The following is a 26,925-nucleotide window of genomic DNA, read 5'->3' as shown; positions in this document are numbered from 1 at the left end:
TCGCGCATGTACCTCTGTTTGTGTCTCATAATTACTCTGGTCTCACTATAGGTCTCGTTTACTAACTGTCTTAGACCTGGGCTTACTCTCCATCTTGGCGATTTTTGCTTCCCGACGTGCCAACCGCACATTTGTGTCTCTCTCATTATGTCTTTGGGAAATTTTGAGAAGTCCTCTTACAGCCCTCAGTCTGCAAAGAACGATACTCGCATGAGTGGACTCCCGCGAGCGGACTACGATGTCAGATTCTGCGCTGTCAACTTGCCTTATCTCATACTAACGAATGGCGTATATCATAGCGTCCCCCTCATCTTCTCGACAGTCGTAGATCTCCATCGCCTGGCCCCTCCCGTTTCCGTCCAGGCTATGACCGTTATGTGCCTGCTCAGGCAACATCCGACTATCCAAATGTCTATCGGCCTGATTCGTGGCGTAACGACCGTTCTTACCGCCCTCGAACGCCTTCGCCAGATCACTATGAGCCATCACGACACGCAGGCGGTCGGGCTCGTACAAATCCTTGGCCATCGTCTCATGGGTCTTCGTGGCCTGAAAGGCGGAATCCGCCCTCACCAGTCGCACGAAATAGAGGACGTCGTGACACAATGGCAGAGCGAATGTTTGAGCCATCCGACGCCTGGAAACAAACACACGTGTAAGTTGTGGCTGGCGTCAGCTTCACACCCTTATCCTTGTTTGCGCCTAATATCGCCGCCTTTGCAGCCCAGGAACAGAACACGTTATGCCATCTAATCGTCATGTAGACAATCGTTTAAGGCCACTGTCTCCCGAACGACCGTCCCGCGAGGATCATTCCTCTTATCATCCCTCGGGTGACTTTTATCGACCCTCGTCTCCCTCACTCACCCATCAACGTACCGACTTCCGCTATCCGCGCCAATCTGATACCTACAGACCTCAGTATGCTAATTCCCATCCGTGGCGCCCTTCCTACACCCCGGAGCCCCCAGTAGGTATTCACAGACGAGAGATACGTTCTCCTACCTTTGCTACACATCCATCCCACGGGCACTCGGATCATCTTGACTCACGATATCTCAGCCGTGATAGGTCTCTTAGCAGCTCACCTCCTTCCGTCCGGTCACCATCTCCCGTTGGGCCTCATCCTGGTGGCTCTCACTGGGAACCCAGATATCGAGATCGCTCCACGTCTAGAGAGTACTACACGCGGTCGCCTTCACCCCCTTCTTCTGTCGAACCAAGACTCTCATCACGTAGACCACCTCGGAGTCGCTCTTCTTCGTGTTCTTCCACCGACTCTCGAAGTGGCGCTCGTGAATTGTCGATGCTCCCAACAACCTCTCATCTCCAATCCGCTTCATATAGTGGGTTCTCTCGAAACGTAGATTCTCGGAACAAGCCTGAGGGTTCTCGAAGGAAAAAGGTAGGGCTGAGGGTCTCAAACGAAGGTCTAAGACACTCATCGACCGGCCTTTCTGCCACATCCGCCATTCGATCGGGTGAACCGAATAAAGCCAGAAAGTCTCGAAGACGACCTCGACCTTCACTCCAGCTTCCATCTCACCCTTCCTTACCGCCCCGCCCTGCGTCTCCAGCACACATCACTCCGACTACAGCAAGGAGCATCCGCGACATCCGTGAGCCTCCCCCAGTAGATAAGCAAAACAGTTCAAGTGAGGTAACAGTGATGCAAGGTAGGCTTCCCTAACCCATTTTGAACTTCCACCATCTCCAACCTTCTGCAGGCGACGATATACCCATCGAACCTCCACCTCGTGATAATATGTCCCCTGAGGAAGAACACCAAGACGGTACAACTCAATCCCTTCTCCGCTCTCCATCATTTGCTGTGAATTCATTGCCTCAAGAGCCCTCTGCGGAGAAGGCATCTGACCCAGCCGAACAGGTTGACGAAATAATAGATCGAAGCGCCCAGTCACGAACTGCAGAAACAAGATGCGATGAGACACCGATCCGAGGGGACTCTGTAGCAAGCACAGTCCCACCATCTCCCCTCGTTGTTCTCGCAGACCTTCCCACGATAGCAATATCAGAGGATCCTCTTGTTCATGTCGAGCGAACTGGCGAGTCCAACGATCAACAGCACGGTTCCTCCCCCTTATCTTCCGGCGATCATTTTTCCAACTTGAGAACCCCTTCCCCTCCGCGTGTACCACCAGACGTCATTGTCATTCCTCTGGCAAATGAAATGCAAGAAGAACTGCAAGAAGCTTTGATAGGAGATACGGTTGTGGAGACCTCTTTGAAACCTGTAGACCTTATTGTCAACCAGCCTCCAGATCAGCTTTTACAGCAGCTTCCAATGCCTGTAGTTCCCTCAAACTTTGTCCCTTTCGTCGGGGAAGCAAGATCATTGCAGGAGGCTCTCCGAGTAGTTGTAGCAGCGCGACAACAATTTGACCACCAATCTCGCGAGGAGCGTGTTGACCCTGTACTTTTATCGAACAAGGCCATCGCCGAGCAGCCTCCAGCTTCCTCTACATCCCCAGAAACTTTGATTCAGGCGATGATGACAGGCGAACGTGGTGCTGTTAGGCTCCGGAGATTTCATGAACTTCGCCCCACCCTGGTCCAGCGCATAGCTGAACGCCAGGAAACAGTAGAAGAGAAGACGAAGCGGCTTCGGAAGGAATACACCGAGCTTCACGATTCGTGGGTTGCGCATTGCGCTCTGCTTGATAGTCAGGGTCAGACAAACCCAGGGGACGAAATGGCGACTGTTTCTGGGCGGACGACTCGTCGATCAGCTGCTGTGCTCGGAGATGCTGTCCGCTCAGACTTAGAGATGGAGCAGATCATCGCAAGCTTGGGCAACGAGGACTTGACAGACCCGGCTCATCTAGCTCTTCGTAACATCGCTGTCATTCCCGACATGATCTCGGTCACGCATGGAAGGGTCGACGCACTGTTTGATGATACAAATAATCTCGTGGAAAACCCTGCCGCGTTCTATGATCCTAGTCCCAGTGTTGCGGCATGGACAGACGAAGAGCAACAAGAATTCTTCGAGAAATTTGCTGCGCATCCGAAGCAGTTTGGAATCATCGCCAAGAGTTTACCCCACAAGTCACAAGCTCAATGTGTGCAGTTTTATTACATGCACAAAAAGCGATTGATCGACTTCCGCGAGGTCATCTTGCGATATGCTCCCGGAAAGAAGAAGCGCGGAGGCAAGGGCACCGGGAAAAAGAAGGGTAACGCTCTTTTGGCCGATATCCGACAGCATGATGCGGAGGTGTCGAAAGACACGTTCTCTGGAAGAGGCGGACGAAGGCGTAGGGGAGCGGAGACAAGGAGAGCCCCAAGAAAGAGCACTGCGCAGACGACACAAGTTGAACCCACTCCCGTGTCGACTCCAACACCAGACCCGGAAATGGATGCTCGCCCGAAACGGCGAAGAACAGCTGCGCAGAGAACTGTCCCTACTTCTCTGGCTGTAGAACAAGAGGATGCTGATGCTGATGCTACAGTGGGTTTCCTTCGCCATGCTTGCGTGTGGATGCTAAGAAACATGTTTGTATGTCCAGGATGTTGAACCGAGACCTGCAAAACGAAGGCGAGGTCGAAAACCCAAGACACCAGCCATCGCTGCATCAACTCCCCCAGAGAGCTCGTTGTCTGAGATGAAATTTATTGATCACAATGAGTCTTCTGCTCGCCGAAAATCCACCAGCATCAACGTCTACTGGTCCGACGAGGACAAATGTATGTTTTATAAGCTACGTGGTTGTTCTCAAACGCTCACATGGGTTTGTTCTCAGCTTTGTTTCTGCAACTCCTTGCGCAACATGGCGATGACTTCAAGCGCATCGCAGCATCCATGCCCAACAAGGTCATTCTCAATCGCCTCCTCTACCGATATGGCTCTAGACTAATACATCATATGTACTGGACAGACAACGATTCAGGTCAATGCCTTCTTCAAGACGAATCTCAAGGATATGGACCTTGAGCGAGTAGCAGCCGGTGCACCTAAGCGCTCCCCTACACCTGAGAATAATGATGGGTGGACGAATATCCCTGACCTCCCTGGCACCGGCGTCATGTCTCCCAATGCAAACGTGACCGCCCCTGCAGAAGCTGTTACAAGCATACAAGCTTCGACAGTCAACGACAGCTCATCTGGTCAAGACACACAGGCACGCAAGCATATGCCTGTCTCAGGCGTTTTCGCTGCGCCAGTAGATGGGTACACCCAGATCCTTCCGCGACCGCAGGCGGCGTTGAGGCAAGGACAAGCAGGCTCCGATGCGTTCTCGCTAACGACCATGACGGCGACGCCTTATGTCTGGCCTCAGGGCCCATTCCCATATGATTATTCCCAAGCACCCCCTCCCGACATTCCCTCATTTTCATCCGCGATTCCGTCTCCGGATATCTCATCTTCCGCCACCTCAGCAACGTCTACACCCCGATTGGCGCAGGGCTTGAACTTGCGTAGTGCTGAGGATCTGACCGCCTACCTGGGACGACGTGACACTAGGTCAGACTCAATTACAACGCCGGGAAAGACATTATAATCACCCAGCTAGACGTTTCTCACTTCATGTTTTCATGTCGCCTAATGAAGGGGACCTTGTAGTATTTTGGCTTTATTATCTCCTATTGTATGGGGATGCACTCTAATAATGTTAGACCATCCATCGGCCAAGATGTTAGCTTGAGTGACATTCCGTTGTGGACCAAAAACTACGGACACGTTACTTGCATCGAATTGAAAGTCAAAACTAATCCAAAGCTCAAAAGTATAGATGACCACCGCAGGGGTCGAACCTGCAATCTCCTGATGATTACGTAAGATCGTAGTCAGACGCGATGCCATTTCGCCAGGCGGCCATGTTTAACCATTGCTCAGTGTAATCTATATGGCGCAACGAAATATGTAAGTCAGAACAATGGAACTCACTCTCGAAATTTCACAAAGATCCACCAGGGAGTCGAAAGATCAATCGACCAAGTGCATCCACATAATTTCAACGTCGGCCTTCTACCATAATTATGTGGTATCCAAAGTTTGTTTTCACGAGGGAAGAGAGGTTTGGTTTGTCAACGGTAGATGGCTGCAGGGCAAATGCAGCGTCCTGGAATGGGCCCTGAGTGGATTATACCAAAATAAGCGTGAACAGCGATGACATGTTTCCAAAACCGAGACGCACCACCATTGAACCTCTGTTCATCCAGCCCAAGCTACCTCCGGCTAGAATCCTAAGATGATCAAAAATGACAAGGGCACAAGGAGTCCAGATACCTTTCGCCTTGTCCTCCGAGTACTCCTGTGCGACCTTATCGAAACGTTCGCCCTCCTGGTTGCAAGGCAAACGCATCAGGGATGGCAAACCCACCCCACAAGCGTCACACAAGAGGACTTTAAACATACCTGAATCTTCTGTAGCGCTTCCAACGCTCGAGAATATTTTTCGCAGAGGATGTGGCGGACATTAATGGCATTTGCTGCCTTTAACGCACCCTTGCCCTACACGAAGGCGTCACAAATGGGTACGCATAGAATGACGCGTAAAGTCCCCTGCCTTGTCGCCATCGGCGTCGGCACCCTTCGATGTCTTCTTATCGCCTCCCTTCTTGCTGGTTGGTTTCTTCTCAGTCGAAGCAGACCCTGACGATTTCTTGGCCATCGTAGATGGCTCGTAGATGGCAGTCAAGCTGAAGAGATGGTCCAATCAGGCGAGAGGAATTGCACGTGGCCAATGCCCGATTTGATGTGTCAGGAAAATTCAGACCTTTTACTCTTGCATCTACTAGTTGGCCTCTATCTCTCTACCCTGTTGTGCTTGTAACCCTCGTCACTGCCATCGTTGCAGTCATGGCTGACAAAATAACTCGTATCGCCATTGTTGACTCGAACAAATGTAAACCAAAGCGTTGTGCTCAGGAATGTAAAAAGGTGCGTCCATAGATGCGGAGCACATGTCGCAGAACTCATTCAGTGTGTAGTCATGTCCTGTAGTAAAAATGGGTGCGTCTCTGTTTGATTTTCAAAATTTAATCTTGTGAACTGGTATCTGCTGCAGGCAAACTTTGTATCGAGGTCAAGCCCTCAGACAAGATCGCCTTCATCTCCGAGTTCCTCTGTATCGGATGTGGTATTTGTGTAAAGAAGTGCGCTCACCATCGCTTTGTCTGGCCTGCTTGACCGAGAAAATATACGCAGATGTCCGTTCGAGGCGATCGCAATCATCAATCTCCCAACAAATCTTGCTGCAGAAGTAACCCATCGGTATACTGCAAACTCTTTCAAGCTTCATCGGCTTCCCACACCACGACCGGGCCAGGTCCTTGGATTGGTGGGAACAAACGGTATTGGAAAGAGTACGGCGCTGAAGATTTTGGCGGGGAAGCTGAAGCCAAATCTTGGCCGTTACGATGTGCGTGCATTACATTCTTGCTTCATTGACATTTGGCCGACAATTCGATCGATTTCGCGATGATCAGGATCCGCCTGATTGGCAAGAAATTTTGAAGTACTTCCGCGGCTCTGAACTCCAAAACTACTTCACAAAAGTGCTCGAAGATAATTTGAAAGCGCTCATCAAACCCCAATATGTCGATCACATTCCTCGCGCTATCAAGGGAACCATGACGGTCTCACAAATGCTTGATTCGAAGGCCGAATTAGATAACAAGCAGCAGTTGTGTGATGATCTAGAGCTGAACAACGTCCTGACACGCGAGGTGTCCCATCTTTCCGGTGGAGAGCTTCAGAGGTTTGCAATTGCGATGTCGTGTATTCAGCGGGCCGATGTGTGAGTGTCCTCCCGCCACTTTCCGTGGGCATGAACTAAGAGGTATTCCAGATACATGTTTGATGAGCCCTCCAGTTACTTGGATGTCAAACAGCGGTTGGTGGCTGCTGAAGTCATCCGAAAGCTGTTGAAGCCGGACAACTACGTCGTAGCCGTCGAGCACGATTTGTCCGTTCTTGATTACTTGTCTGATTTCATCTGCTGCTTGTACGGCAAGCCGTCTATGTACGGTGTCGTAACGATGCCCTACTCTGTCCGAGAAGGTTTGCTCGGCATCACTGCTCTGGTTTCTCTGCTCACATCGTCCCACTGCTAGGCATCAATATTTTCTTGGATGGTTTCATTCCAACGGAGAACTTGCGGTTCCGGGAGGAATCTCTGTCATTTAAAATGGTGGAGACTGCAGAGGAAGTCTTGATCGACAAGACTCGGCACTATTCGTACCCGAGTATGACGAAGACGCTCGGCGACTTTAAGCTGACCGTCCAAGAAGGCTCGTTTACGGACTCGGAGATCATCGTCATGTTAGGTGAGAACGGGACAGGCAAGACGACGTTTGTGCGTCTGCTCGCTGGCGACACGCCCGATGTGGAGACGGACAAGCAGAATCTATCGGTGTCACTGAAACCGCAGACGATCTCTCCAAAGTTCCCCGGCAGCGTGCGAATGCTACTACTCAAGCGGATCAAGCAGTCGTTCATGCACGCACAGTTCCAGACGGACGTCATCAAGCCGATGAAGTTGGAGGCAATCATGGACCAGGATGTCAAAACTCTTTCTGGAGGAGAGCTGCAGCGTGTAGCCATTGTGCTCGCCCTTGGCATGACAAACGTGTCGGTTTATCTTCTTGATGAGCCCAGCTCGTAAGTCTTCAGCGAAAATCGCTATATCGACTCAATTGACCCTCTGTTGTGTGAAAGGTTCTTGGACTCTGAGCAGCGTATCATTGCATCCAAAGTCATCAAGCGGTTCATTCTCCACGCTAAGAAGACCGCTTTCGTCATTGAGCACGATTTCATCATGGCAACTTATCTTGCTGACCGTGTCATCGTGTTTGAGGGTCAGCCCTCCATTTCTGCAACCGCAACGCCGTACGTTCTTTTGACACTTGACTAGCTGCAAGTATACTGACTGGGGTGGGGCAGACCACAATCGTTGGTGACTGGCATGAACAAATTCCTTGCGTCCCTTGAGATTACCTTCCGCCGCGACCCTACGAACTACCGTCCTCGCGTGAACAAGCGGCACAGTGTCAAAGACAGGGAACAGAAGGGTAAGTTTCGACCTGTTCCTTTGTATCATGCTCTAATCTCTCGCTTGTAGCCTCGGGCAACTACTTCTTCCTCGAGGATTAAAAACGCTCAAGGAATACTTGAGCATGTCTACTGAACACTATTGGTCCGCCCACGTTGTGTTTAGGGCAGGACGTAATTCTTACAAGCAGCAGTTAATCACACTGGGGAAAGGGGGTCAGGCATCACTGCAGTCCGAAGAATGGTGCTGGCTGTTTTGAGAATTGCCAGATAAATGCACTGTAAGGATGTAATGAATCACAGGCACGATGACAGGCAACTGTATTCTTTAATCTGTAGCAGTATGGATGCTTTCATTTCCATCGTTTATCTATTGCCCATCCGTGCAGAAACTTGAGGATTTATCAAAGATCGAAGGCAGCGTGCACGATTGTGGCTTCACTCTGCTGCTGACTAACACGCAGGCGTTCTGTGTTGAACGCGTCTCTTCGAAGTCCGCCGCCACGCTCTGAGCTTTCCAGTATTCATAACCTAGATGGCCGAACATACCACTACGCGTGTCAATGCTCATCATCTTCCAAACTTCATCGGACGCCGTGTCCTCATAGTGGGAAAAATTCTCAAGGTTTGGATGTCTCACGGTGGCGACCAATTTCCTCGAATTGTTGACGCGACGCGACGCGATTCTGCCTTTCAAGTTCCAGGATGACGTTGCTATCATGCAAGCATGCGATGACCTTCAAATTGAGATCCGCCTGCCTCCTGTATGTTTCCAGAGTTTTTTGCGTGTGTTTTTGTGGCAGATTGATTTGTCTCTGAACGCGGTGCCGCGTAGACTGGGAGTAATTTGACGGATACCTTCGTAGAGGTCGTTGGCTCGGTTGTGGATGCCTCGACGGTGAAAATGTTAGCCTGTACTAATATGGGTTCATCGTTGGGTATGTTCTCTCTTTTCTTGGCGCCTTGAGGGCCATGTCATGCTAATGGACCCTCGCATGCAGACACCAAGCTTGTCAAGGATGTAGTTGACCTAACGCACGACCCAAAGTTTGCTGGGAGGATGTTTTGAAAATATGATTCGGCGCCGTCGCCTCAACCTTCCCCATCATCTCTTCTCTGATGTAGCATTTATAGTCTCACTGCTGCCATGTAACGGCGTTACATACGATATACTACCACCTTTGACTTGACAGCACTCGTCCCATCTGTTGAGACAATATCAACTGGGTGGCCCTCCGCCTCTAGCCATCTTCCGATCATGTCCCCGTTTACGGTCATGATTTGCCCGACTCGCCTTGTTCTTGTCCTTCCACGCTCGATCTCTTTGTTCGCTACCTTGGCCACCTCCACCTCCACCCCGGCCTCCGCCACCTCGGCCGCCCCTCCCTCGGCCACCACCGCGTCCTCGTTCATTGCGTCCTTGTGAGGGCTGCCCGTTGTCGGGTGTTTGAGTGCGGCTTGGCCCCGTCGATGGAGGTGCAGAGAGTGGCTTATTCCCAGAAAATTCGTGCTTTTGAAGCATCTTTTCTTTTTGCTTGGGCTACAAATGTGAGTCAGCACAATTAGAATTCAAAAAAAAAACGGAAAGAGAATCATACGTTTCTCTCTAGCATGATTTTCCATCCTTCGATTTGCTCGTCGGCCCAACCTGATATGATTATGATGAGTGATCCACAGTTGTTGTTTCTGGGTGAACACGAACCGGTCTGAGCCTGCAACGTACGCCTTCCCTGACTTCTCCTCGTCATCATGTCTCTGTCGAAAACTGCAGGGTTAGAGATGTACGCCAACTCGAGGATCGTCTCTATCTGCGCTGCGCGCGCTTCCTCGCTCTCATTATCGGCTTCGTCTTCGTCGCTTTCCTCGCCATCTCCACCGACTCTGACCGTGTCTATCTCCAATGCTTCGTCGAATGCGATATCTACACCCTTGCCCTTGCCCTGGCTCTTTCCCTTGCCTTTATCTCCAGCATGGAGGATGTCCACGACAGTTTCCTCCTCGGAGTCGCTCACTTCCTCGGCGCGTCGCAAGATATCGGCCTTCATCTGCTCGATGAACGTACGATCGCGGAGGACTGCAGCGGTATTTTCTCTTTGGATTATTGATAAACGAACAAAGCAGATCCGTAAGGATCGACGAGAAAACGCACTTCTTTTTCCCAATCCGTACGCTGGACAGATCCATCACCTCATCATCGAACACGTTCAGTCGCTCTTTCGTAAATTCAATCTCGCCGGGAGGCCCTAAGGGTGGTCCCCTCAGCACGGCAGAGCGCTCAACTTGCTCTTGAGGTGGAGCAGTGCCTTCGAGCAGTGCTTGTATAACGCGCTCCACGGTGTCGAATTCCGGTAGAAATAGCAGTCCGCGTATGTAGGCTCGCGGGTGGTCTGGCAGGATAGACAGCACTTCTGACACGTGTTGTTCTACATCATCTTGATTAACGGAAGACGGGGGAGCTGCGACGGGCGTCGATTCAATGGCAGAATTACGGATCTTGCGACTGGTGCCCTTGCCGCGCACATCGATCCCTGGAGGTGCACCGGAACCTAGTAGCAATTTTAATACTCCAGGGTCTCGGTTCGAATCGTTTGAGGAAGATGCATCAAGAGAGCGCAAGGAAGTCGTGATGAATTCTACGCGTGCATCGTCAATTGCAGCGTTGCCGAGCGTCTTCTGTAGCAGGTGAGAGAGATCATAAGCGTTTTGATAATCTACTAGTAGAGGGCGATTGTAAAAAGGGGTCGAGGGAACGTTCGTGTTCCTGAGTGGAGTGGGGATTTCGAGCAATGCGAAGAAGATGTCGAATGTTTGTTCAGAGGCAGATGCAAGCGCTGGTCCCTGGGACCGAGATAGATCCTCGAGGATACATTTGAAGAGGATATGAAATGCATCTATCAAGGCCACTTTTGTCTCGAGAAGTATACGTTCCCAGTCATCTAATTCACGCGATGGCGCAGCTGAACTGGCGGAGTCCAGTCTAAACCCTCCATATGATTGTGCGAGAGATCCAAGGCCTGCATCATATGCATTGGCCAAAGCAAGAAGGAATGGTTTATGTCGTGCGAAAGCGAGGAGGACAGGTGGTGGTGAAACACGGAAAAAGCATAGAAGGCTGTGGGAGGTTTTCCGCAATCCATAAAGCCCAGACGAAGATGCAGGCTGAAACATTGCTGTCAGGGCAGGTAGAACAGATGCAGTCAATATCTGAAGAAGCGTAGCAGATGAATCGAATGCTTTGGCGATAATAGCACGAAGGCGAGCGGGATGCGCAGAGTACGCAATGGTAAGATCAAAGATGGTCTGCATATCAAGAAGGCCAGAATCGACTCGTTCGACGAGCAGGAGGACGCGTGAGTGGATGGCCTTCATGTCACGAGACTTCGATTGTTTTGTGGACGAGGAAGTCCCTGCTGCCCAGATGATGGAATGCAGGATATTTTGGGCAGCATCGCGCGCATATGAAGAGACGAATGCAACGGTTTCCGGTGTGTCGCGTCTTGAAGGCGTTAGAGAGAGAGTTTCTTGAAGAGCGAGTGAGATCTTCTGATTCAAGGAAGCCAGTTGGGAGGGGGAGAGGGATGACTGCACTCGCGATGATGGGTAAAGCGGCAGAGGTTTCACAGTCATAGTGTAACTCTGTAATTTCCTCTTGAAAATAAGATGCGTGAACAACCGCTCAGAAGATATGGTCCCGGTCAACGCTGACCAGTAGGATGTTAGGATGTTAGAGATGTTTTCAACCGCTTTCGACAGCGCTATCTCAGTTGCAGGCGTTAGCAGGTGCACGGATAAGACCGAGCGGCGATCGAAGACGGAGGCAAGGGGGGTGACGAAAAGTCGCGCGCAACGCTAAAAACTGCAGCAGATTTGGAGCAGATCTCAGTTGATTTCCTCAAGATTCGTCCTCCGATCGTACGCGACTGCAACGCTTGGATCTGCATTTGTCTTGAACTAGCATTGACAGACAAATTGAGACGAAACTTCGCCTCTGTCTTTCTTGATGTCTCGTACCTTTGCCACCGAAACCCACACATCCTCACAGTCCGTGACTGTCATAAAACAAAAAATTTGCCGAGCTCATCTACGTAAATGGGCAGAGGGTTCAAAAATCACAGATGTCCTGCCAAAATAAGTGTTTGTTAGAATAAATTGCGAAACAAACGGTTAGCTGGCTCACGATTCGCTGACGGACATGCCTGCAATATATCTGGAAGCCATCTTCCCGTCGTACCAGCGTCAGCCTGAGTTGTCCGACCACGCCTGTTGGGGCCTTGTTGGGCGAGGTCTGGTTGGTGCATTCTGCCGAGGCTCTCAGCGCTCACAATTGTTAGCTCCGATGTGGCTATGTCCGGAGGAGTGACCAAATAGCTGACAAAAGGCGCAAATAAGCGGCAATCGTCTTGTCGCCCGCTTGTCTCCATACCATCACCACCTCTCTGCCCTACATCGCCTGTCTCGTAGATCGTGCGTTTCTTTTTCGCATTCGTTCGATTCATCGTTCTGACTAGCTGCTTTTGTTATCGTGCTGGCGTACTCTTGGTTCTTGTTGTGCTGCCCCCGATCTGCACCGATTTGTGCGATCTTTGCATCTTCTGCGCACATCGATAGTCTTGAACGACTTTCAGTGACGACTTTTTCTCATCAATGGCTCTCAAACGCATCAACAAGGTAAGGCAATAATTTCAGTACGATATTGCGGCGTTGAGGTGGCGCTGAGATGCCATTTTCGCGCTTGGTCATGGCTCCATCCGTTCAACCTGTTGCCTCTCTTCTCTCTTCACTCACGCTGTTCTGAACTTGATGTACAGGAATTGATTGACCTCGGACGTGACCCACCCTCGTCTTGCAGCGCGGGTCCTACGGGCGACAACATGTTCCAATGGCAGGCGACGATCATGGGCCCGGTGCGTCACCAAATCTCTATTGTTCAAGGTCCCACTCTTATCTCGATATCCAGGGTGACTCCCCTTACGCAGGAGGCGTCTTTTTCCTTTCCATCACCTTCCCTACCGACTATCCTTTCAAGCCTCCCAAGGTCAGCTTTACGACGAAGATTTACCACCCAAACATCAACGCGAATGGGTCGATCTGCCTCGATATCCTGAGAGATCAGTGGTCACCAGCATTGACTATCTCGAAAGGTATGGAACACGTGACTGTGGCATCGCGCCATCAAACGGGTTGTTTCTCATTATATCTCTGATCTTATTCTGCTCTAGTTTTGCTTTCCATTTGCTCAATGCTCACGGACCCCAATCCTGATGATCCCTTGGTTCCTGATATCGCCCATCTGTACAAGACTGATCGGGCTCGTTACGAAGCAACTGCCAGGGAGTGGACAAGGAAGTGAGCCATGTTTGTGCTGTCATCTTTTTCGTTGATTGATTATGTTTTTTTTCAAAGGTATGCTATGTAGTGCGCCGGTCAATGGACCTTGGGCGTGTTCCCATTTCGACATACGGTGTATTAGTGTTTTTCTGCCATATCATGTTTCTTGTCATGTTCTAGTACGGCTCTTACATCCATCCCTCTGTGACAATCAATGGTCTGTGTCATTCAAGGCAATATCTCTTCCAAGACGAAGCGCCCCGCACTTCCGTGCCCTACCCATTGACCAGACTGGCAAGTGTTCAGTCTGAGAGAAAACACGAGAGTATAAATCTGGAGAAGGTTCTCAGGTAAAAAAGCAATTACTTTCACTTTTTTGGACCATCGGATAAATTGCTGTGTTTGTGCACGAATAGCTCATGGTCTGGATAGACCAGTGACTTGCAAGGAACATGCCAGAACATGCCAGGATATGGTAGGAGTCGAGTAAGATCATCGTGCGCTGCCGATATTGAACTATCCATTGCCGTATGGGAATGATTTGGCCCCTGGCATGTCCTCCGCTTCCACCTGTCATTCAGCTGGTAATATTCAACATTTTGTTTACCTCTTGAGAACATCAGGGCCATAGAAGGATCAGATCAATCACACTAAGACCTCATACGCATGATTTCCTAAATAGGGCACTTGCCGCTAGTGACAATGGAGGGCAAGAGAGGGCAGTGCCACGCTTTTCACATGCACTGCTGTCTGCTCGCATCTCCTCCACAGCATATCTGCATCCAGCCTGGGAAAAGTGTCTTTTCAGAGTCGACTAGTACCATTTATACTCATATGTCCGGTGACGAGTAGGCGATAGGCTGGTCAATCTGAGCGCATAGAGCATCAGGTATTTATCACCACCTTGCCGTCATGAGAATTCTGACATGACATAGTAGTGACCTAGCTCTATACTTGCCACAGAGGCTATGTAATCCCATCTTTGAGGTCTAGGAGCTCACCGCATTATGACTGTTCTCCACGCCTGGTACCCGCGCTCTCGTTCTAGCCTTCAAGCAGCTGTGTCAATCGCATACCACCATTAGATGCTCAAGTTGATGAAGGCTATTCAACTCGCCGACGCAACCGAGGAGGCCGCCGCTAATGCAGGAATGCACACTTTGTGCGTCAGTCATCGACGGCGTGTTCCTATTGTAAGAGAGCTGGCTATGCGATTATAAGATTCTCAGTCGATGGGCCATCACCGAGATCACCCATAGGAATGAGCACGACTCAATCTCCTCAACTGCTGTCGGATTTATCAACAAGCCCCCTCCTTCTCAAGTATAAAAGCGAGTGCCGAAATCATGCTTTCTCTAGGGTTGAATCAGAAGACAAATCACCCAGCTCATAGAGACAATTCGACTGACATCTTCCTTAGCTTCCAATGTCGACGAGCTTTAATCCCTACGTTCAGCCCTGGTCTCGCGCTGGGAATGGGCAATCAAATTCCTGGGGCTACAGCGGTACCCCCGCCCCTTCCATCTTCGGCGCTCTACCAGTCCACGCCAATTTTCTCCCTACACGCCCTTCGGAATTTGTGGCCTACCATATCGTCGGACTCAATCCCAATGTCCTCAACGCTTCCGTCGTCGGACCAAGCCCACATTCACATACCGCCTTTCGAATCATAACAGACCCTGCGCAACCCATGCGCACTATTTGGCGGGACTCGCACCGTCGCACCGTCGCGATTGCCGACTGGGAAGGCCACGCAATCGTAGAGATGCCCGGGCTCTTCCCTCGGCAACCTCTGCGCAACTGGCTCAGGCTTTCTTCAGATCGCTCGTAAGCGTCTTCTACTCATATCCAGCTGTCGGGTTCTCACTCACTTGCTCGTCTTGATGGCACAGTTCGAGGTACATGAACGTGCGCGGGGTCCAATACATATGGGCTCCTGTTGACCAATACATCTGCGTGAGTGCGCAATTCGGACTCGGTTGTGGCAACCTACAAGGCATCGACGTCGATTCGTTTTTTTTGGCAGCTCTATTATACCCAGAGCGGAATGTCGCATATTCTTGCTCGGGTCAGCGCACTGAGCACGAGCATCAGCATAGAACTGACCCAGCAAGCTATACAATACGGGCTTCTTGAAGTGTGCATCCTCAGCGCATCTGTATTTCTATCGGGTCAAAGCATCGACTAAAAGACTCGGTCGAAGCGAGTCACTCTACATTGATATTTATCTTTGGTTTCTTTAATTAGATCAATTCTTCGACGTTGACTGCATTACATCTTTCTTTGATTTGCTTAGAGGTGTTTATGGACGTTCTTAACGGACTGGATGAAATTTCACATATTGCCTAGAGACATTCTTCTTAGCTTAGCTTATCCTCGGGGATCTCGTTCGCTCTCCTTAGGAAGGGATCCTGTATATACCGAGTCACGATTCCCGATGATCCTGTACTTTACAAGTAGATGTGACCGTATATTTTTGTATTACACAGGCTGATGTGTCGGCCTTTAAGCCACTTGGATCGTCTTCAAAAATCCAGCATATGCCGCGGAGTGTATGTGGTGCAGTTTGGTCGCCTCGTTGACTGGCATTGACCGGACCTGGGACTAACATTGCAATGTTAGTCAGAGCTTGTCGCAGTGGGCCGCTGTTCGAGAAGGAATGGAACGTACAATGGCGAGGGGCTGCACACTATCAAGCTCGTGCATAAGACCTTTGATCATCACTGACAGCGCGACATTATGTTGCGGATTGGATCGATCGTGGAATGCGTCAGATAGGATGTTGATGAGTTTCGGTATCTTCCTGGTCAGTTCATCCAGTTCGGCTACTTGCGAAGCGTCAGGAGCCAACTCGGGGTCAGAGATTTCAGCCTGCAGGATCGGCACGCGTGTCCTGACGTCAACATAGTCGAGGAAAGCCTAGGTGGATTGTCAGATGATTGGAAGACGGAACCACGGCATGATGGATAGATACCTGTCCCCGTACATGCCAGCTGTCGACGGCATGACCCACAATTCTCTCAAACAATGTTTTCAGCAGAGTCAAATCATCTCGTATGACGGCTTCGGGCGCCAACTCGAGAACTGCAAGCTCGTGTGCAGTATCATACAGCCCTGCCTGAAGATAAAGCCGGTATGCGTCGTAAACTTCTCCGTTGTCAAGAGCATGCATGGCCTGTCAGGAACGAAAAAAATCAGTTGACTGAGGGGAGTTTCGAACGTCATGATCATGAATACCTTGGCTTCGTTGACCCACGACAATGGGATTTTCAGGCTACCAACAATGCCCCGAGTCATCCAATCATCCAGATTGGGTGCAGACCGCCCGAGTAGATCTTTGATGGCCTTTTCTCTCCTATGCTTGGTATGAGTGATCTATAAAAAGACAACATCGAGCGGGGAAGGCAAGGGACCTACCCGGCAGACCCTTCGATGTGTAGCAGGACGAATACAGCTTCTTGGATCAAACCCGCTTGTTCCAACTGTAGAGCATAACTACTGGCTAGTAGATCCGCGCTTGGGCTGTGTCCTTCTACTCTCTCGTCCTCATTCTGGCTTTCTTCAGTTTCATCTCGACGGAAACCTGGGTCGTCCCGATCGGCAAAGTCACGTATCCGCATGCATCGTGAGAAGAGAATGTAGAGATGCCATGGGAGGGAATAATCAACAGGCGAGGGCCCAAAAGAAAAGGGAGAGCAAATCTTTGACAGGGAGCATGCGGGATCGGCATATAGCCGAAGGAGGGAGTAAAGCGCGTCGGGGGGATTCGCATCTTCTGGTAGTTGCCAGAGTGTGTCGCCTTGCGAGGGGTTCTCGGCGTACCATGGTTTAGGGGGGGCGACCCGATCTGGCGTATGTCTCCAATGCTGTTCGTAGGAGCGAAACACTTCTGCAATGGGTACATGCATGGGCTGCGCATACCATAAATGAAGGCCAAACACGCGCTTCCAGTCCAATCCCTCTGTGAGAGACAGATCGGAACAATGCTCAATTCCAGCGCCGTTGGAACCCTCAAGCACATCTACGATGCCTGCAAGCAAGGCGTATACTTTACGCACGCTGTCGTCAATATGGACGTCTATCCGCTCTTCGCGCCAAATTTGCAGCTGCGCACGCAAATCCTCTTGAAATTCCGCGTCACCTCCGGCCTGCGAGATGAGAGTCGCTAGCTTGAGATTGCTGCTACCCATGGCAGCCTCGCAAGCTTTCTCCACTTGATGTCCTGTGAGTAAACTAAATGCAGCCCCGACTGGAGTGTCTGATGAGTTGTTCTTTAATTCCTGGTCGACAGATGAAGCGACTGCTTCTTCGAGCCATGATGAAAGGGCAGATTTGCGGCGAATGGCGTGAGTATACTCCCTGATGTCAACTGTGACATTATCTCGTAGATGTAAGTCGATGTCGTCGAAAAGTGTATGGCCTAGACGGAAGAGCAGTGCTTCGAAAGAGCGATCTGTCGATGAGAACAACGATGTGAACGAAGCAAAGTTGAGATCGGAGGCAGGGTTGGCAAATGGCACGCCATCTGCGTCGGGGGTGATGAGAGTGTTGGTGAGATGATGCGAGAGAAGCTTCGAATACATGCTAGACGAGTCGTTTTCATAGGTCGAGAATTGCGCACGGGCTTTTGTGAGCATGGAAGAGTTGGCCGTCGCTGTACTACGCATGATGAACGATCATAAACATGGACAGATGATGTATAGCTTACGAAGTACTCGACGGAGCACACAGTTGCCCCGAGTACACTAGCGTTGCACCTGGGCCCCAGCCCACCCGGAATGACCTCCCGAAGGCAAGTCCCGCATCAACCATAGAGCTGTCATTTCCACTTACAACAGAGGCTGAGCTCTCTACACGCGCATATTTTCGGGATGGTCTATACGGTACTGTTTCGATATCATAGGCAAACGAGGCACGCTAGTGGTGATCAAATATAAGACTTTATCAAAATATATGCTACAAATCCGTACCTCTTGTGCCACGACCCGAAGACCATCCCCTTCTGAATCTCTGCTATGCTTACGGTTGAGCGTATTCGACATCATAAGATGAAGCTGCCCATGTTTTTCTGGTAATGCATGCTTTAATGCTTGTTCTTCCTCTGGTACCCTGAAGAGCGAAGCCTGCATCACATGCATTCTATTTGGGTCGACTCCAACCTGCTGCGCCCATGGAACAGATGTTGGTCCAGGCCTTCTCGTGTGACGAGGGGAAGACTCAGATGACGAACTTGAGGAAGCGTCATTCTCTCCCTCATCCTCGTCCAACTCATGAGCGTGATAAAACTCGCCGTCCTCGCCCTCCACCAACGCGTTCTTGTCTCGCCGTTTCCGCTGGGGATGTGGAAGAGGCTTTGATGTCAGCTCATCCTCGTCCATACGCGATGAGTCCGAGTCTGATATATCTGCATCCTCGTCTTGATAGGGTGCATCATTGGCTCTGGGTATGGGGGTGGAGTTTGGCACGGGCCTGGCCGGCTGTTGGTAGGTTTCGTCGTCACTGGTGTCGCTTGCTAGGGCAGTGAACCGAGCCATGGTTGATGGTGGGTACGAGGGTGGTATGTATCGCCTGTTAGCCGAGGTTTTGTGTCAGCTGAATAGAACATAGTGCCACGGCTCGAAGCAGAAAGTATCAAAAGGAGTCCCCAGCTCACCAAGATTAAGAATACACGTGGACCAGCGTTCTATGTACGTGTGGTCCAATGCAGAGACTTGGGAGCCTTGAGAGGTTCGAGTGAAGGGATGGTGGCACACAACGCACGTGCCGGTGCCACCTTTAGGGCAAAAATCACCCATAATTGGACTGGGCTCGAAATTGCTGCTGGCAATTCTGACAGCAATCGTCGAGAATATCCTGTTAACAATCGCCAGCAATTTTGAACGATCTCTGATCTAACAGATCAAACACGGCATCCATAGGATACATGATGAGAAATGCCGATGCTAGCCAGCTTCTGTCCAAGGTGGCTATGGTTTACTTGAAAAGGGGCGATATTACCGTCAGAAACGAGAATTTGAATAAATTTTATCCGGTCATGAGAAAGGGAGAGGTATATTTCGATACGGAGCAGTTAAGAACTACGTATCGTGAGACATGAAAAAATTGTCCGAAAGATAAATCATGAGATAGAGCTTGTAGATAGCAAAGTGCGAATCGTGTCCAAACGTGAATAGATCTCCTCCGCATTACTAATAGATATGACTGTTCAAATAGTCCACGAAAATGGTACCCAATACCCCAAAAGACCAGCGAGCAGTAAGATAGAAAGAAAAGAGTAGGGCATCGAGAGTCGTTGAAGCAAGGACCGTTAAAGAAGGGTCGCTGAAAGAAATCAAATGTCATCACACGATCACTCAGACGCCCATAACGCCGGCCAACCCGACTACGACCACACCAATCAGTGCACCAACGGCTGGCACACGAGCGCCGATAATTGCGGCTCCGGCGGTGTTTGACGGGCTGGCAGAAGAGCTTGTCTGACTGGCGACAGTTCTACTACTAGAGCTCCCCGTGATGGTCGAGGACGCCTGCGAAGAAAGCGAGGCCAATGAGCTCGACGCGTTGACAGTCACGATGGATGTGGTGAGAGGCGTGACGGTGACCAACAACACAGACGACGAGACGGAAGGAGACAGAGATGGGGAAGAGGAGGGAAGGGGTGATAACGTGATCGGAGGGATTGGAGTACCCACAGCTGAAGTCGTCGAAATCGGCGCTCCCGAAACAGCCAGTCCATTTCCTATGCTTGTCAGAGGGGTACAAGAAGAGCTGGCAGGCGCAGGGTGCGCGGAGGGGGTGACAGGATCGCCTTGATGGAAGGTGGAAGTTCCGTATACGCCCATTGGCTATGACCGCACAATCAGCCAAGGTTCTCTGTCACATGAAGAAGTACGGACCTCGCCAGAGTCGCCTGCGCACCGATCAAACGTGCCGTTCGAGTAGTCGCCTGGCATGTTCCAACTGCAACCCATAACATCGTATATATGCTCGCAGAGCGCGGGTGCGTTGGGGCCGTCCTTGCAACCACGGAAGCAGAATTCCGTGGCCGAGACAAAATTCTAGAAGACATTATACATTAGATATGACGAGGTTGCGTGATGGTAAGGAATGCATCAAGATAGAACAACGCACAGTCCACTCGTGGAGTTGCTGGAGTTGCCCGAACGCCGAAGAAAAAACGAGGCCTCCGATCGGGTTGCCTGTGACAAATTTTCAACATCGATCGTCTGATGTCTATTCTTGGAACCAACCATTGCCATCTGCGCCATGGGGATCAAGCTCACCGCCCTCATCACCTGCAGGGATGTTGATTTTGGTCAAGTCCCCGACACCTATGCATTCAGGAAGTGCAATGAGTGCTACCGTTCAGTCGTCGACGGCAAGTCAACACACCAGTGATTTGGACATAGTCCGGGGTCTGTACAAAGTGAGCTCCTGAGATGGTGCCGTCAGGAATGACTCGTGTTCCGTAACCGCTCTGTAATAGGACGGAGGATTATCGCTGGTTAGCACGTTCAACACGCAGGCCATGATACCTAAAAATAATCACTTTGATGCACCACGCAACTTCAATGCGCTGCACATATTTTCAGATGACTCCAATGATACACTGGTCTAAGAGACACACCTCAGTGTTCCCAATAACCGAACCTGGACCCGGATCCGGAGGTGCAAACACACAGAAATCGTCTACTGAATTCACTGTATGATCGAGAAAGAACACGCCATTCAGTTCACGGCTGCCGAGCACAACTGCGCTCGACCTTCCAATAGATCCAACTCACAGTAGGCGTTTTGGCATTCGGAAGTCTGACTCGTGCCATTCCCGCACTGGTTTGTCCCACTCTGTCCCTGCTCGGTCTGATTGGGGGCATTTGAAGGCAGATATGTCGCAGAATAAGTCTGTGCCTGAGCGCCAATTCCAAACAGCCAGAGAGCGAGTAGAATAGGACTGGTGAACATCTTTGTGGGGAGCGGGAGGAGACAAAGGGCACAGAGCGTGGGTCGTCTGAGGGCCGCACTTATAAAGCCGTGTGAGCGTTCAATAACATGTTGATCGGACTAAAAGCCTCGTAAAGGGCGGCGAATTAGATCCGTATGACTGCTGTAATATTCAAGAACACGCCCACGAAAAAACTTACCAGAAAGATAAGTATAGCATTTGAGCCTATTCTAGCCCCTAGAGCCGGGGTCTGCCATGGTCACGAGTCATGCTGCCGTGCAAGGAATATGCCTGGGCGGCTTTTGATGAAGATAAAGGTCCTACGTGAAGGAAGGTGAAGGAGCGCCCTGAAGCAGTTCTGAAAGAGAAACATGAACAGGCACCTACATAACTGAGTGACATGACAGGTGTTCTCGAGCGGCGGTCCTGTCGTGGCGGAGCTACAATTTCTTGCGGTAGAGCGGAAATTCCTCAAGGGCACGTAGAATAGACATATATGTCTGCTCTTATCTCCTGTATCAGTACTGTATCTACATCTTTGACATGGAGACTAGTCATACTATTTCATCCACCATGCATCATTGCCGACCTATCCCAGCATGCTCATGATGCAACACGTTTGATGGAAATTACAACAACAGATGCCACTCGCCGTCAAATAGGCACTCGGCGCGGCGCTTCAAAGACGTGTCGAAGATGGGCGGCGGAACCGTGTTATTCAAGCGCTGAGTTGTGTATGATGAACTTCCTAGTGATATATAGTGAACTTCAAGGGGCCCATTTGAGTGGCTCTTGAAGCTTGAAGCCTAAAGCCTAGGGAGAAGTCTGCGCTCGAGCTGTGGTATTAATTTGGAAGGAACTCACTTGCTGAGAAGGCTCGCTCTGAAGGCAGCTCTATCCCATAATCCAGATTCGCCTGCAGCCTGACAACAGGACTGGCCTAGAGATCGCTTGAAAGGAGGATCATTGTACATCCTTTTGCTGAGTCGGTATTGAAGCGATAGCATGCGCAGAGCATACAAGACAGTTGTCTGCTGTGCAAACCAAAATTCGACGATTCAAATGGCTACACCTGCATCTTCATCGACACAAAGACACCGTCAGAATCAATGCTCACAGTGGAACGTACTATGGTGCTTCACTCCCAAACGTGCTGTCGATGCATAGAACAGGCCTAGAGCATCACACGTACAGTCCGGTCAAGGTGTGCACATATGAGTGCCGAGCTGACTGCTGACTTTCCAGAATGTACCATTGTTGATGCTCTGGCTGCCTTCGATCTTTAGGGAACGAGAGCACCTTGAATACAATGGGGCATTGGGGCGACATACCTTCTCTCGCCCACGAGTCTGATAATCCACTGCTCAAGCTTCTGTTTCAAGGCAACGGTCCTGAAGCAAGGAAGGACTCGTCGCTGCTCGTCTGCACAGCATACACGTGCAGATCATTTGTACGCAATCCTGGATTGCCTGATTCAAGAGTGAAGAAGTCATCTTATAGTCATGTAAGTGTAAAAGCAAAACGTGTTTTTTGAGACTGACGCAATGCCGTAGAATGCCGTGCGGAAGCGCAATTTCCGAGCTTGGACGGGCAAGAAGCATAAGAACGCTCCTGCGCTAATTTCGAGAGAAGTCAGCCGTTCCTTCGTGCGCGAGTGTACGATGCATATCAGGAAAAGACAGAGGGCCAAAGATGAGGCGTTCGCTTCGATTGCTGATCACAAGTCGTCCAACGAATGAGCAGTGAGGGTGCTTCATTGCTGAAGCGACGATTTCGTCAAGGATAGTCAATAGATGAGCATTCGGCTTTCTCAGTTCAGAGCTTGATTGGAACGCTTCAAGGATACTGCCAGGGGCGCCGATGGGTGCATGTTTATCTCCAGGAGGATTTGGCGAGTGATTTGGTGCCGACAACACAGGAGTTGCGTTGAAAAAGGAAAGCACGCATCCCATTACGTAATCTGCGTCTTGCTCCCTTTCCTCGACTAGCTAGTCGCTGCTCAATGCACGAACTCAGCAAGCAGCCATCCGGATAGTTCCATCGTGAAGAAAACAAACTTAGAATCTGATCTGGACATCGGGGGAGCGCTTGAATACTTGGTTGACATCACTGACGCCCCGTTCGAGTGATTAGCAGTCACGCGCGCTGCGTTCTCCAGCCCCTTTACGCAAGAATTCCTTCTGGGTCGGATCCTGGAAAATATCGATCAAGGTCCGCTAGTTGCAGTATATAAAGGCTGGGTGCCTCTTGCATAACTCCTCGCAACCCCTCGTGTCTCAACGATGACTGTCGTCGGGGCCGTTGTGAACGCTATCGGCGATCTCAATCCTCTCTCTTTCGTCACTTTGGTTCCCGTGATCTTCGTCCTTGCTCATGTCATCCCGTGGCTTGTCGACGTTCACGGCCTCCGCTCCTATCCAGGCCCCTGGTTGGCCAAGTTCTCAGATGCTTGGCTAGGCTGGGTGGCCGCACACGGACATCGATCCGAGATCGTTCACGAATTGCACAAGAAATACGGTGTGTATACAATCTGCGACGATTCCCCCGCATGAATGGCCCTCTTTTTCTTCGATGATACCTAAGTTCTGTTCTTTTCCGGCTTGACCCCAACCCTCACAGGTCCTATCGTTCGCATTGCCCCGAACCACGTATCCATTTCCGATCCCGCTGCCCTTCACCTTGTCTACGCGCATGGCAATGGCTCCTTGAAGTCCAATTTTTACGACGCATTTGTTTCTATCCAGCGTGGTCTTTTCAACACACGCGACCGCTCGGCCCATGCCCGTAAGCGTAAGATCGTCTCACACATATTCTCCCAGAAAAGCGTGCTCGAGTTCGAGCCGTATGTGAGAGAGTATGTGAAGACGCTCATACAACAATGGGACAGGCTGTATGATCTCGCTATCAAAGGCATGGACGGCCCCGAAGGTGAAGGCGGTTGGAAGGGTAGGAATGGAAGACTTTGGTTGGACTGCCTGCCTTGTGGGTCACTCCCTCTGCTAATCTCGACGTGGTCATCAATAACTCATACACGATTGGCTGACAGGGTACAACTATCTTGCATTTGATATAATTGGTAGGATGATCACCATGTCCGGGTTTGACATCGGCGTCATTGCGCTTACGATGTTCAGGTGACCTGGCTTTCGGAAGCCCTTTCGGCATGCTTTTGGCCGCAAAAGACTCAGCTCCTGTGGCGACGTCGTACGAGAAGGCCATCGCATCATACGGCGAGGAAGGCGTTGCCCCAGAGGTGGTAAGCATCCCTGCCGTCCAAATCCTTAACGATCGTGGCGAGTTCTCGGCAGCCATGGGCGTTCTGCCTCCTGCGTGGCGGCCGGTCGTCAAGCGATACATCCCGTGGTACAGCAAAGGCGATAGGGCTGTGAAGAACCTAGCCGGAATCGCTGTCGCCGCAGTCTCAAAGCGTTTGGCTACACCTAATTATCGGGTGGATCTATTGAGCAAGCTGCAGGAAGGCAAGGATGATGAGGGTCGACCAATGGGGAGGGAAGAACTGACAGCTGAGGCACTCACTCAGTTGATCGCCGGCAGTGACACCACGTCGAAGTAGAATTCTCTTTGAATCATGATTTCTCCTCTTCTTATCCCCTTATTTCACAGCACCTCTTGCGCGATTACATATTATCTTGCTGCTAATCCGCGCTGTCAAGAGAAGTTGCAACTCGAGCTTGATTCCGCGCTGGGGAACGAGGATGACGTAGCGTCCACCTTTGAATCCACCAAACGCCTGACATACCTTGAAGCCGTCATAAATGAATCTATCCGCCTGCATTCGACATCGGGCATCGGCCTGCCTCGTGTAGCACCTCAAGGTGGTCTCGAAATACTCGGCAAAACTTTCCCAGAGGGTACGGTTTTGAGTGTACCCAGCTACACAATTCATCGGGACACGGCCGTCTGGGGAGACGACCCCGATGCCTTCAGACCCGAGCGATGGTTTGAGCAGGATAATGACGCAATCCAAAAGACTTTCAATCCGTTCTCTTTTGGCCCTCGGTATGTTACGTTCCTTGCTTGCGAAGAGAGACGTTTTCTAATCTATGGTGCAGGGCATGTGTCGGCCGCAACCTCGCGAGCATGGAACTTCTCATCATCATCTCGTCGATTCTCCGTCACTACAGCTTTGTCCTTGAGGAGCCTGAGAAGCCAGTACGTGTTGGCTTTTATCTTCCCACTCTTGCAGGATTTCTCACAGAAGTGTATCTTCCTTGCCTAGTTCGCGACTAGTGAAGGCTTCTTGCGCAAGCCATTGGACTGCAAAGTGGGCATCAAGAGAAGGGATTTGTAATGTCATTTCATCAGCGGTCTGTTTTTGTGCATCAGCCTCAATCTGTGTAACTTCTATGTCTACGAATGGACAGTCGATCTATCTCGATCAGTGACTTCGATTACCGCAGCAGTCCAGTTCTTGTGATGCCTCGACTCGGCAAAGTTCTTCGCACGCGTTTGACAAACCTGTAGTCCGGAACCCACGAGTGTGAGACCTTAGCCCTGGCAATACCACGAGAGACAGCCTGATCACCAGACCACTGTCGCAGGCAGGTCCCGCAGGTCAGGTCTTCGTGCGAACGATGCCCATCATCTCTGAGCACACCCAAGCTCAATGGCACTAGGCAGCACTAGCTCGAGCGGCTCAGTGCCCACTGCTACGGGTAGGCCAAGTGCCAACACTCCGGACGGTGCCCCGGATTTCTTCGCCTCGGGCACGTCTCCCCCTATAATCATTGGCTTCATCGCGATCGGGACTTTTGCAGTGGGGATCGTCGCGCTGTGCGCGTGGAGAAGGGTTACGGGAAGGAATCTCGTACCTCTGGCTGTGACTCGCGATCGCTATGAAAGCGGGGAGAAGGCTAGCTTTGGGGAGAAGCCGAGGCTGTTTGAGATTTGGTCGCAGGCTTTTGTCAGTGCGGATGTAGCCTGGGAGCAAATCATGGTGAGTGAGCAAGTAGTCGCAATAAAGGAAGAGAGTGCTAGATTGACTGCAACATGATGTTGGTAGCCAGTTTCCACCAGTGTCATGATTGAACGCTCAATGGTAGCAGAGGATGCTCAGGCATCTAAATTCATATGGCCGAAGAAACACGCGGAGTATGTTGAGAAAAGTGCTGAAATACAAGCTCTGCAGAGCCCTCGAAGACACTTACAGGTCGCTGTCGTACTCGCTATGCCTTCCCCTCTCCACATGAAGGCTGGACCACGAGATGCCCTTCACGTTCGGCGTTCCGATGACGACCCTCACGAGTTTGAGCGTACGCTGGAGTATGCAATCGGGTTGGTGAACGTGCCATGGTCGAGTGGCGATGTGGGGAGGGAAGCGTCCATTAGCGGACGTAGTACTAGTAAACTAGTCATAAGTGATCCCTCTACTCTTGTGTACTGTTAACTATTTCGCTTCAGTGACATCTGGCATTGGTGCTCACAAGGCATCTTCACAGGGATAGATTCGCCAAAGGACCCAGCAGGACCCAGTACAACCTTCAACGCATTCAAACCTTCGTGGACTACTCAGTGAGGCCACGATGCGTCTTCTGCGAACTTCACAGTCCAACCAAGACATAAAAATCCAAGAAAATTATTCCAAATTTTCATCCATCCATCCAGAGACAACAAATGT

General features: G+C 50.7%; 13 protein-coding genes across 13 annotated transcripts; 9 read left to right on the top strand and 4 right to left on the bottom strand.

The window, feature by feature from the left end:
• Positions 1 to 1,909: 1,909 nt before the first annotated feature.
• HETIRDRAFT_388003 (uncharacterized protein) lies at positions 1,910 to 3,055 on the top strand (the record flags this gene model as incomplete). Its single annotated transcript, XM_009551665.1, has 1 exon — positions 1,910 to 3,055. A coding segment is annotated over exon 1 (864 nt), but the record flags the coding sequence as incomplete, so codon positions are not given.
• A 747-nt stretch (positions 3,056 to 3,802) lies between these two features.
• On the top strand, positions 3,803 to 4,636 carry HETIRDRAFT_411189 (uncharacterized protein). The gene is made up of 2 exons (XM_009551664.1): positions 3,803 to 3,835; positions 3,900 to 4,636. The coding sequence occupies exon 2, from the start codon at positions 4,047 to 4,049 to the stop codon at positions 4,521 to 4,523; it is 477 nt and encodes a 158-aa protein (XP_009549959.1). The 5' UTR covers positions 3,803 to 3,835; positions 3,900 to 4,046; the 3' UTR covers positions 4,524 to 4,636.
• A 340-nt stretch (positions 4,637 to 4,976) lies between these two features.
• HETIRDRAFT_55740 (uncharacterized protein) lies at positions 4,977 to 5,461 on the bottom strand (the record flags this gene model as incomplete). Its single annotated transcript, XM_009551357.1, has 4 exons — positions 4,977 to 5,096; positions 5,160 to 5,200; positions 5,252 to 5,306; positions 5,381 to 5,461. Coding segments are annotated over 4 exons (297 nt in total), but the record flags the coding sequence as incomplete, so codon positions are not given.
• Positions 5,462 to 6,954: 1,493 nt separating this feature from the next.
• On the top strand, positions 6,955 to 8,406 carry HETIRDRAFT_148710 (ABC transporter). Its single transcript, XM_009551663.1, has 5 exons — positions 6,955 to 7,027; positions 7,081 to 7,627; positions 7,685 to 7,855; positions 7,910 to 8,037; positions 8,088 to 8,406. The coding sequence occupies exons 1-5, from the start codon at positions 6,988 to 6,990 to the stop codon at positions 8,117 to 8,119; spliced, it is 918 nt and encodes a 305-aa protein (XP_009549958.1). The 5' UTR covers positions 6,955 to 6,987; the 3' UTR covers positions 8,120 to 8,406.
• Positions 8,407 to 8,522: 116 nt separating this feature from the next.
• On the top strand, positions 8,523 to 9,139 carry HETIRDRAFT_411186 (uncharacterized protein). The gene is made up of 4 exons (XM_009551662.1): positions 8,523 to 8,642; positions 8,716 to 8,781; positions 8,853 to 8,955; positions 9,019 to 9,139. The coding sequence occupies exons 1-4, from the start codon at positions 8,553 to 8,555 to the stop codon at positions 9,084 to 9,086; spliced, it is 327 nt and encodes a 108-aa protein (XP_009549957.1). The 5' UTR covers positions 8,523 to 8,552; the 3' UTR covers positions 9,087 to 9,139.
• On the bottom strand, positions 9,127 to 11,644 carry HETIRDRAFT_479089 (uncharacterized protein; the record flags this gene model as incomplete). The annotated part of the gene is made up of 4 exons (XM_009551661.1): positions 9,127 to 9,557; positions 9,616 to 9,665; positions 9,720 to 10,108; positions 10,167 to 11,644. The coding sequence occupies 4 exons, from the start codon at positions 11,642 to 11,644 to the stop codon at positions 9,237 to 9,239; spliced, it is 2,238 nt and encodes a 745-aa protein (XP_009549956.1). The 3' UTR covers positions 9,127 to 9,236.
• A 778-nt stretch (positions 11,645 to 12,422) lies between these two features.
• Positions 12,423 to 13,592, top strand: HETIRDRAFT_441447 (uncharacterized protein). The gene is made up of 6 exons (XM_009551660.1): positions 12,423 to 12,481; positions 12,626 to 12,685; positions 12,826 to 12,921; positions 12,975 to 13,158; positions 13,237 to 13,363; positions 13,421 to 13,592. Exons 2-6 carry the CDS (start codon positions 12,662 to 12,664, stop codon positions 13,431 to 13,433), a joined length of 444 nt encoding a protein of 147 aa, XP_009549955.1. The 5' UTR covers positions 12,423 to 12,481; positions 12,626 to 12,661; the 3' UTR covers positions 13,434 to 13,592.
• A 1,245-nt stretch (positions 13,593 to 14,837) lies between these two features.
• Positions 14,838 to 15,533, top strand: HETIRDRAFT_242693 (uncharacterized protein; the record flags this gene model as incomplete). The annotated part of the gene is made up of 3 exons (XM_009551659.2): positions 14,838 to 15,172; positions 15,238 to 15,301; positions 15,372 to 15,533. Coding segments are annotated over 3 exons (561 nt in total), but the record flags the coding sequence as incomplete, so codon positions are not given.
• Positions 15,534 to 15,850: 317 nt separating this feature from the next.
• Positions 15,851 to 18,879, bottom strand: HETIRDRAFT_420747 (uncharacterized protein; the record flags this gene model as incomplete). Its single annotated transcript, XM_009551658.1, has 7 exons — positions 15,851 to 15,949; positions 16,016 to 16,264; positions 16,320 to 16,520; positions 16,583 to 16,700; positions 16,763 to 18,004; positions 18,054 to 18,262; positions 18,316 to 18,879. 7 exons carry the CDS (start codon positions 18,877 to 18,879, stop codon positions 15,851 to 15,853), a joined length of 2,682 nt encoding a protein of 893 aa, XP_009549953.1.
• Positions 18,880 to 19,383: 504 nt separating this feature from the next.
• HETIRDRAFT_435869 (uncharacterized protein) lies at positions 19,384 to 21,307 on the bottom strand (the record flags this gene model as incomplete). The annotated part of the gene is made up of 9 exons (XM_009551657.1): positions 19,384 to 19,872; positions 20,038 to 20,190; positions 20,242 to 20,403; positions 20,477 to 20,544; positions 20,596 to 20,676; positions 20,738 to 20,822; positions 20,895 to 20,921; positions 20,973 to 21,046; positions 21,130 to 21,307. 9 exons carry the CDS (start codon positions 21,305 to 21,307, stop codon positions 19,699 to 19,701), a joined length of 1,002 nt encoding a protein of 333 aa, XP_009549952.1. The 3' UTR covers positions 19,384 to 19,698.
• A 1,289-nt stretch (positions 21,308 to 22,596) lies between these two features.
• On the top strand, positions 22,597 to 23,026 carry HETIRDRAFT_119939 (uncharacterized protein; the record flags this gene model as incomplete). Its single annotated transcript, XM_009551656.1, has 2 exons — positions 22,597 to 22,791; positions 22,841 to 23,026. 2 exons carry the CDS (start codon positions 22,597 to 22,599, stop codon positions 23,024 to 23,026), a joined length of 381 nt encoding a protein of 126 aa, XP_009549951.1.
• Positions 23,027 to 23,569: 543 nt separating this feature from the next.
• Positions 23,570 to 25,599, top strand: HETIRDRAFT_325050 (uncharacterized protein; the record flags this gene model as incomplete). The annotated part of the gene is made up of 7 exons (XM_009551655.1): positions 23,570 to 23,804; positions 23,907 to 24,269; positions 24,334 to 24,363; positions 24,422 to 24,857; positions 24,912 to 25,307; positions 25,361 to 25,460; positions 25,528 to 25,599. 7 exons carry the CDS (start codon positions 23,570 to 23,572, stop codon positions 25,597 to 25,599), a joined length of 1,632 nt encoding a protein of 543 aa, XP_009549950.1.
• Positions 25,600 to 26,328: 729 nt separating this feature from the next.
• HETIRDRAFT_420743 (uncharacterized protein) lies at positions 26,329 to 26,694 on the top strand (the record flags this gene model as incomplete). Its single annotated transcript, XM_009551654.1, has 1 exon — positions 26,329 to 26,694. One exon carries the CDS (start codon positions 26,329 to 26,331, stop codon positions 26,692 to 26,694), a length of 366 nt encoding a protein of 121 aa, XP_009549949.1.
• Between the last annotated feature and the right edge of the window lie 231 nt (positions 26,695 to 26,925).

The sequence above is a fragment of the Heterobasidion irregulare genome, assembly GCF_000320585.1.
Source record: "Heterobasidion irregulare TC 32-1 unplaced genomic scaffold scaffold_09, whole genome shotgun sequence".
Lineage (NCBI taxonomy): Eukaryota > Fungi > Basidiomycota > Agaricomycetes > Russulales > Bondarzewiaceae > Heterobasidion > Heterobasidion irregulare.
The sequence above is the reverse complement of the archived record's forward strand: the minus strand, read 5'-3'. Positions and strand labels throughout refer to the sequence as shown.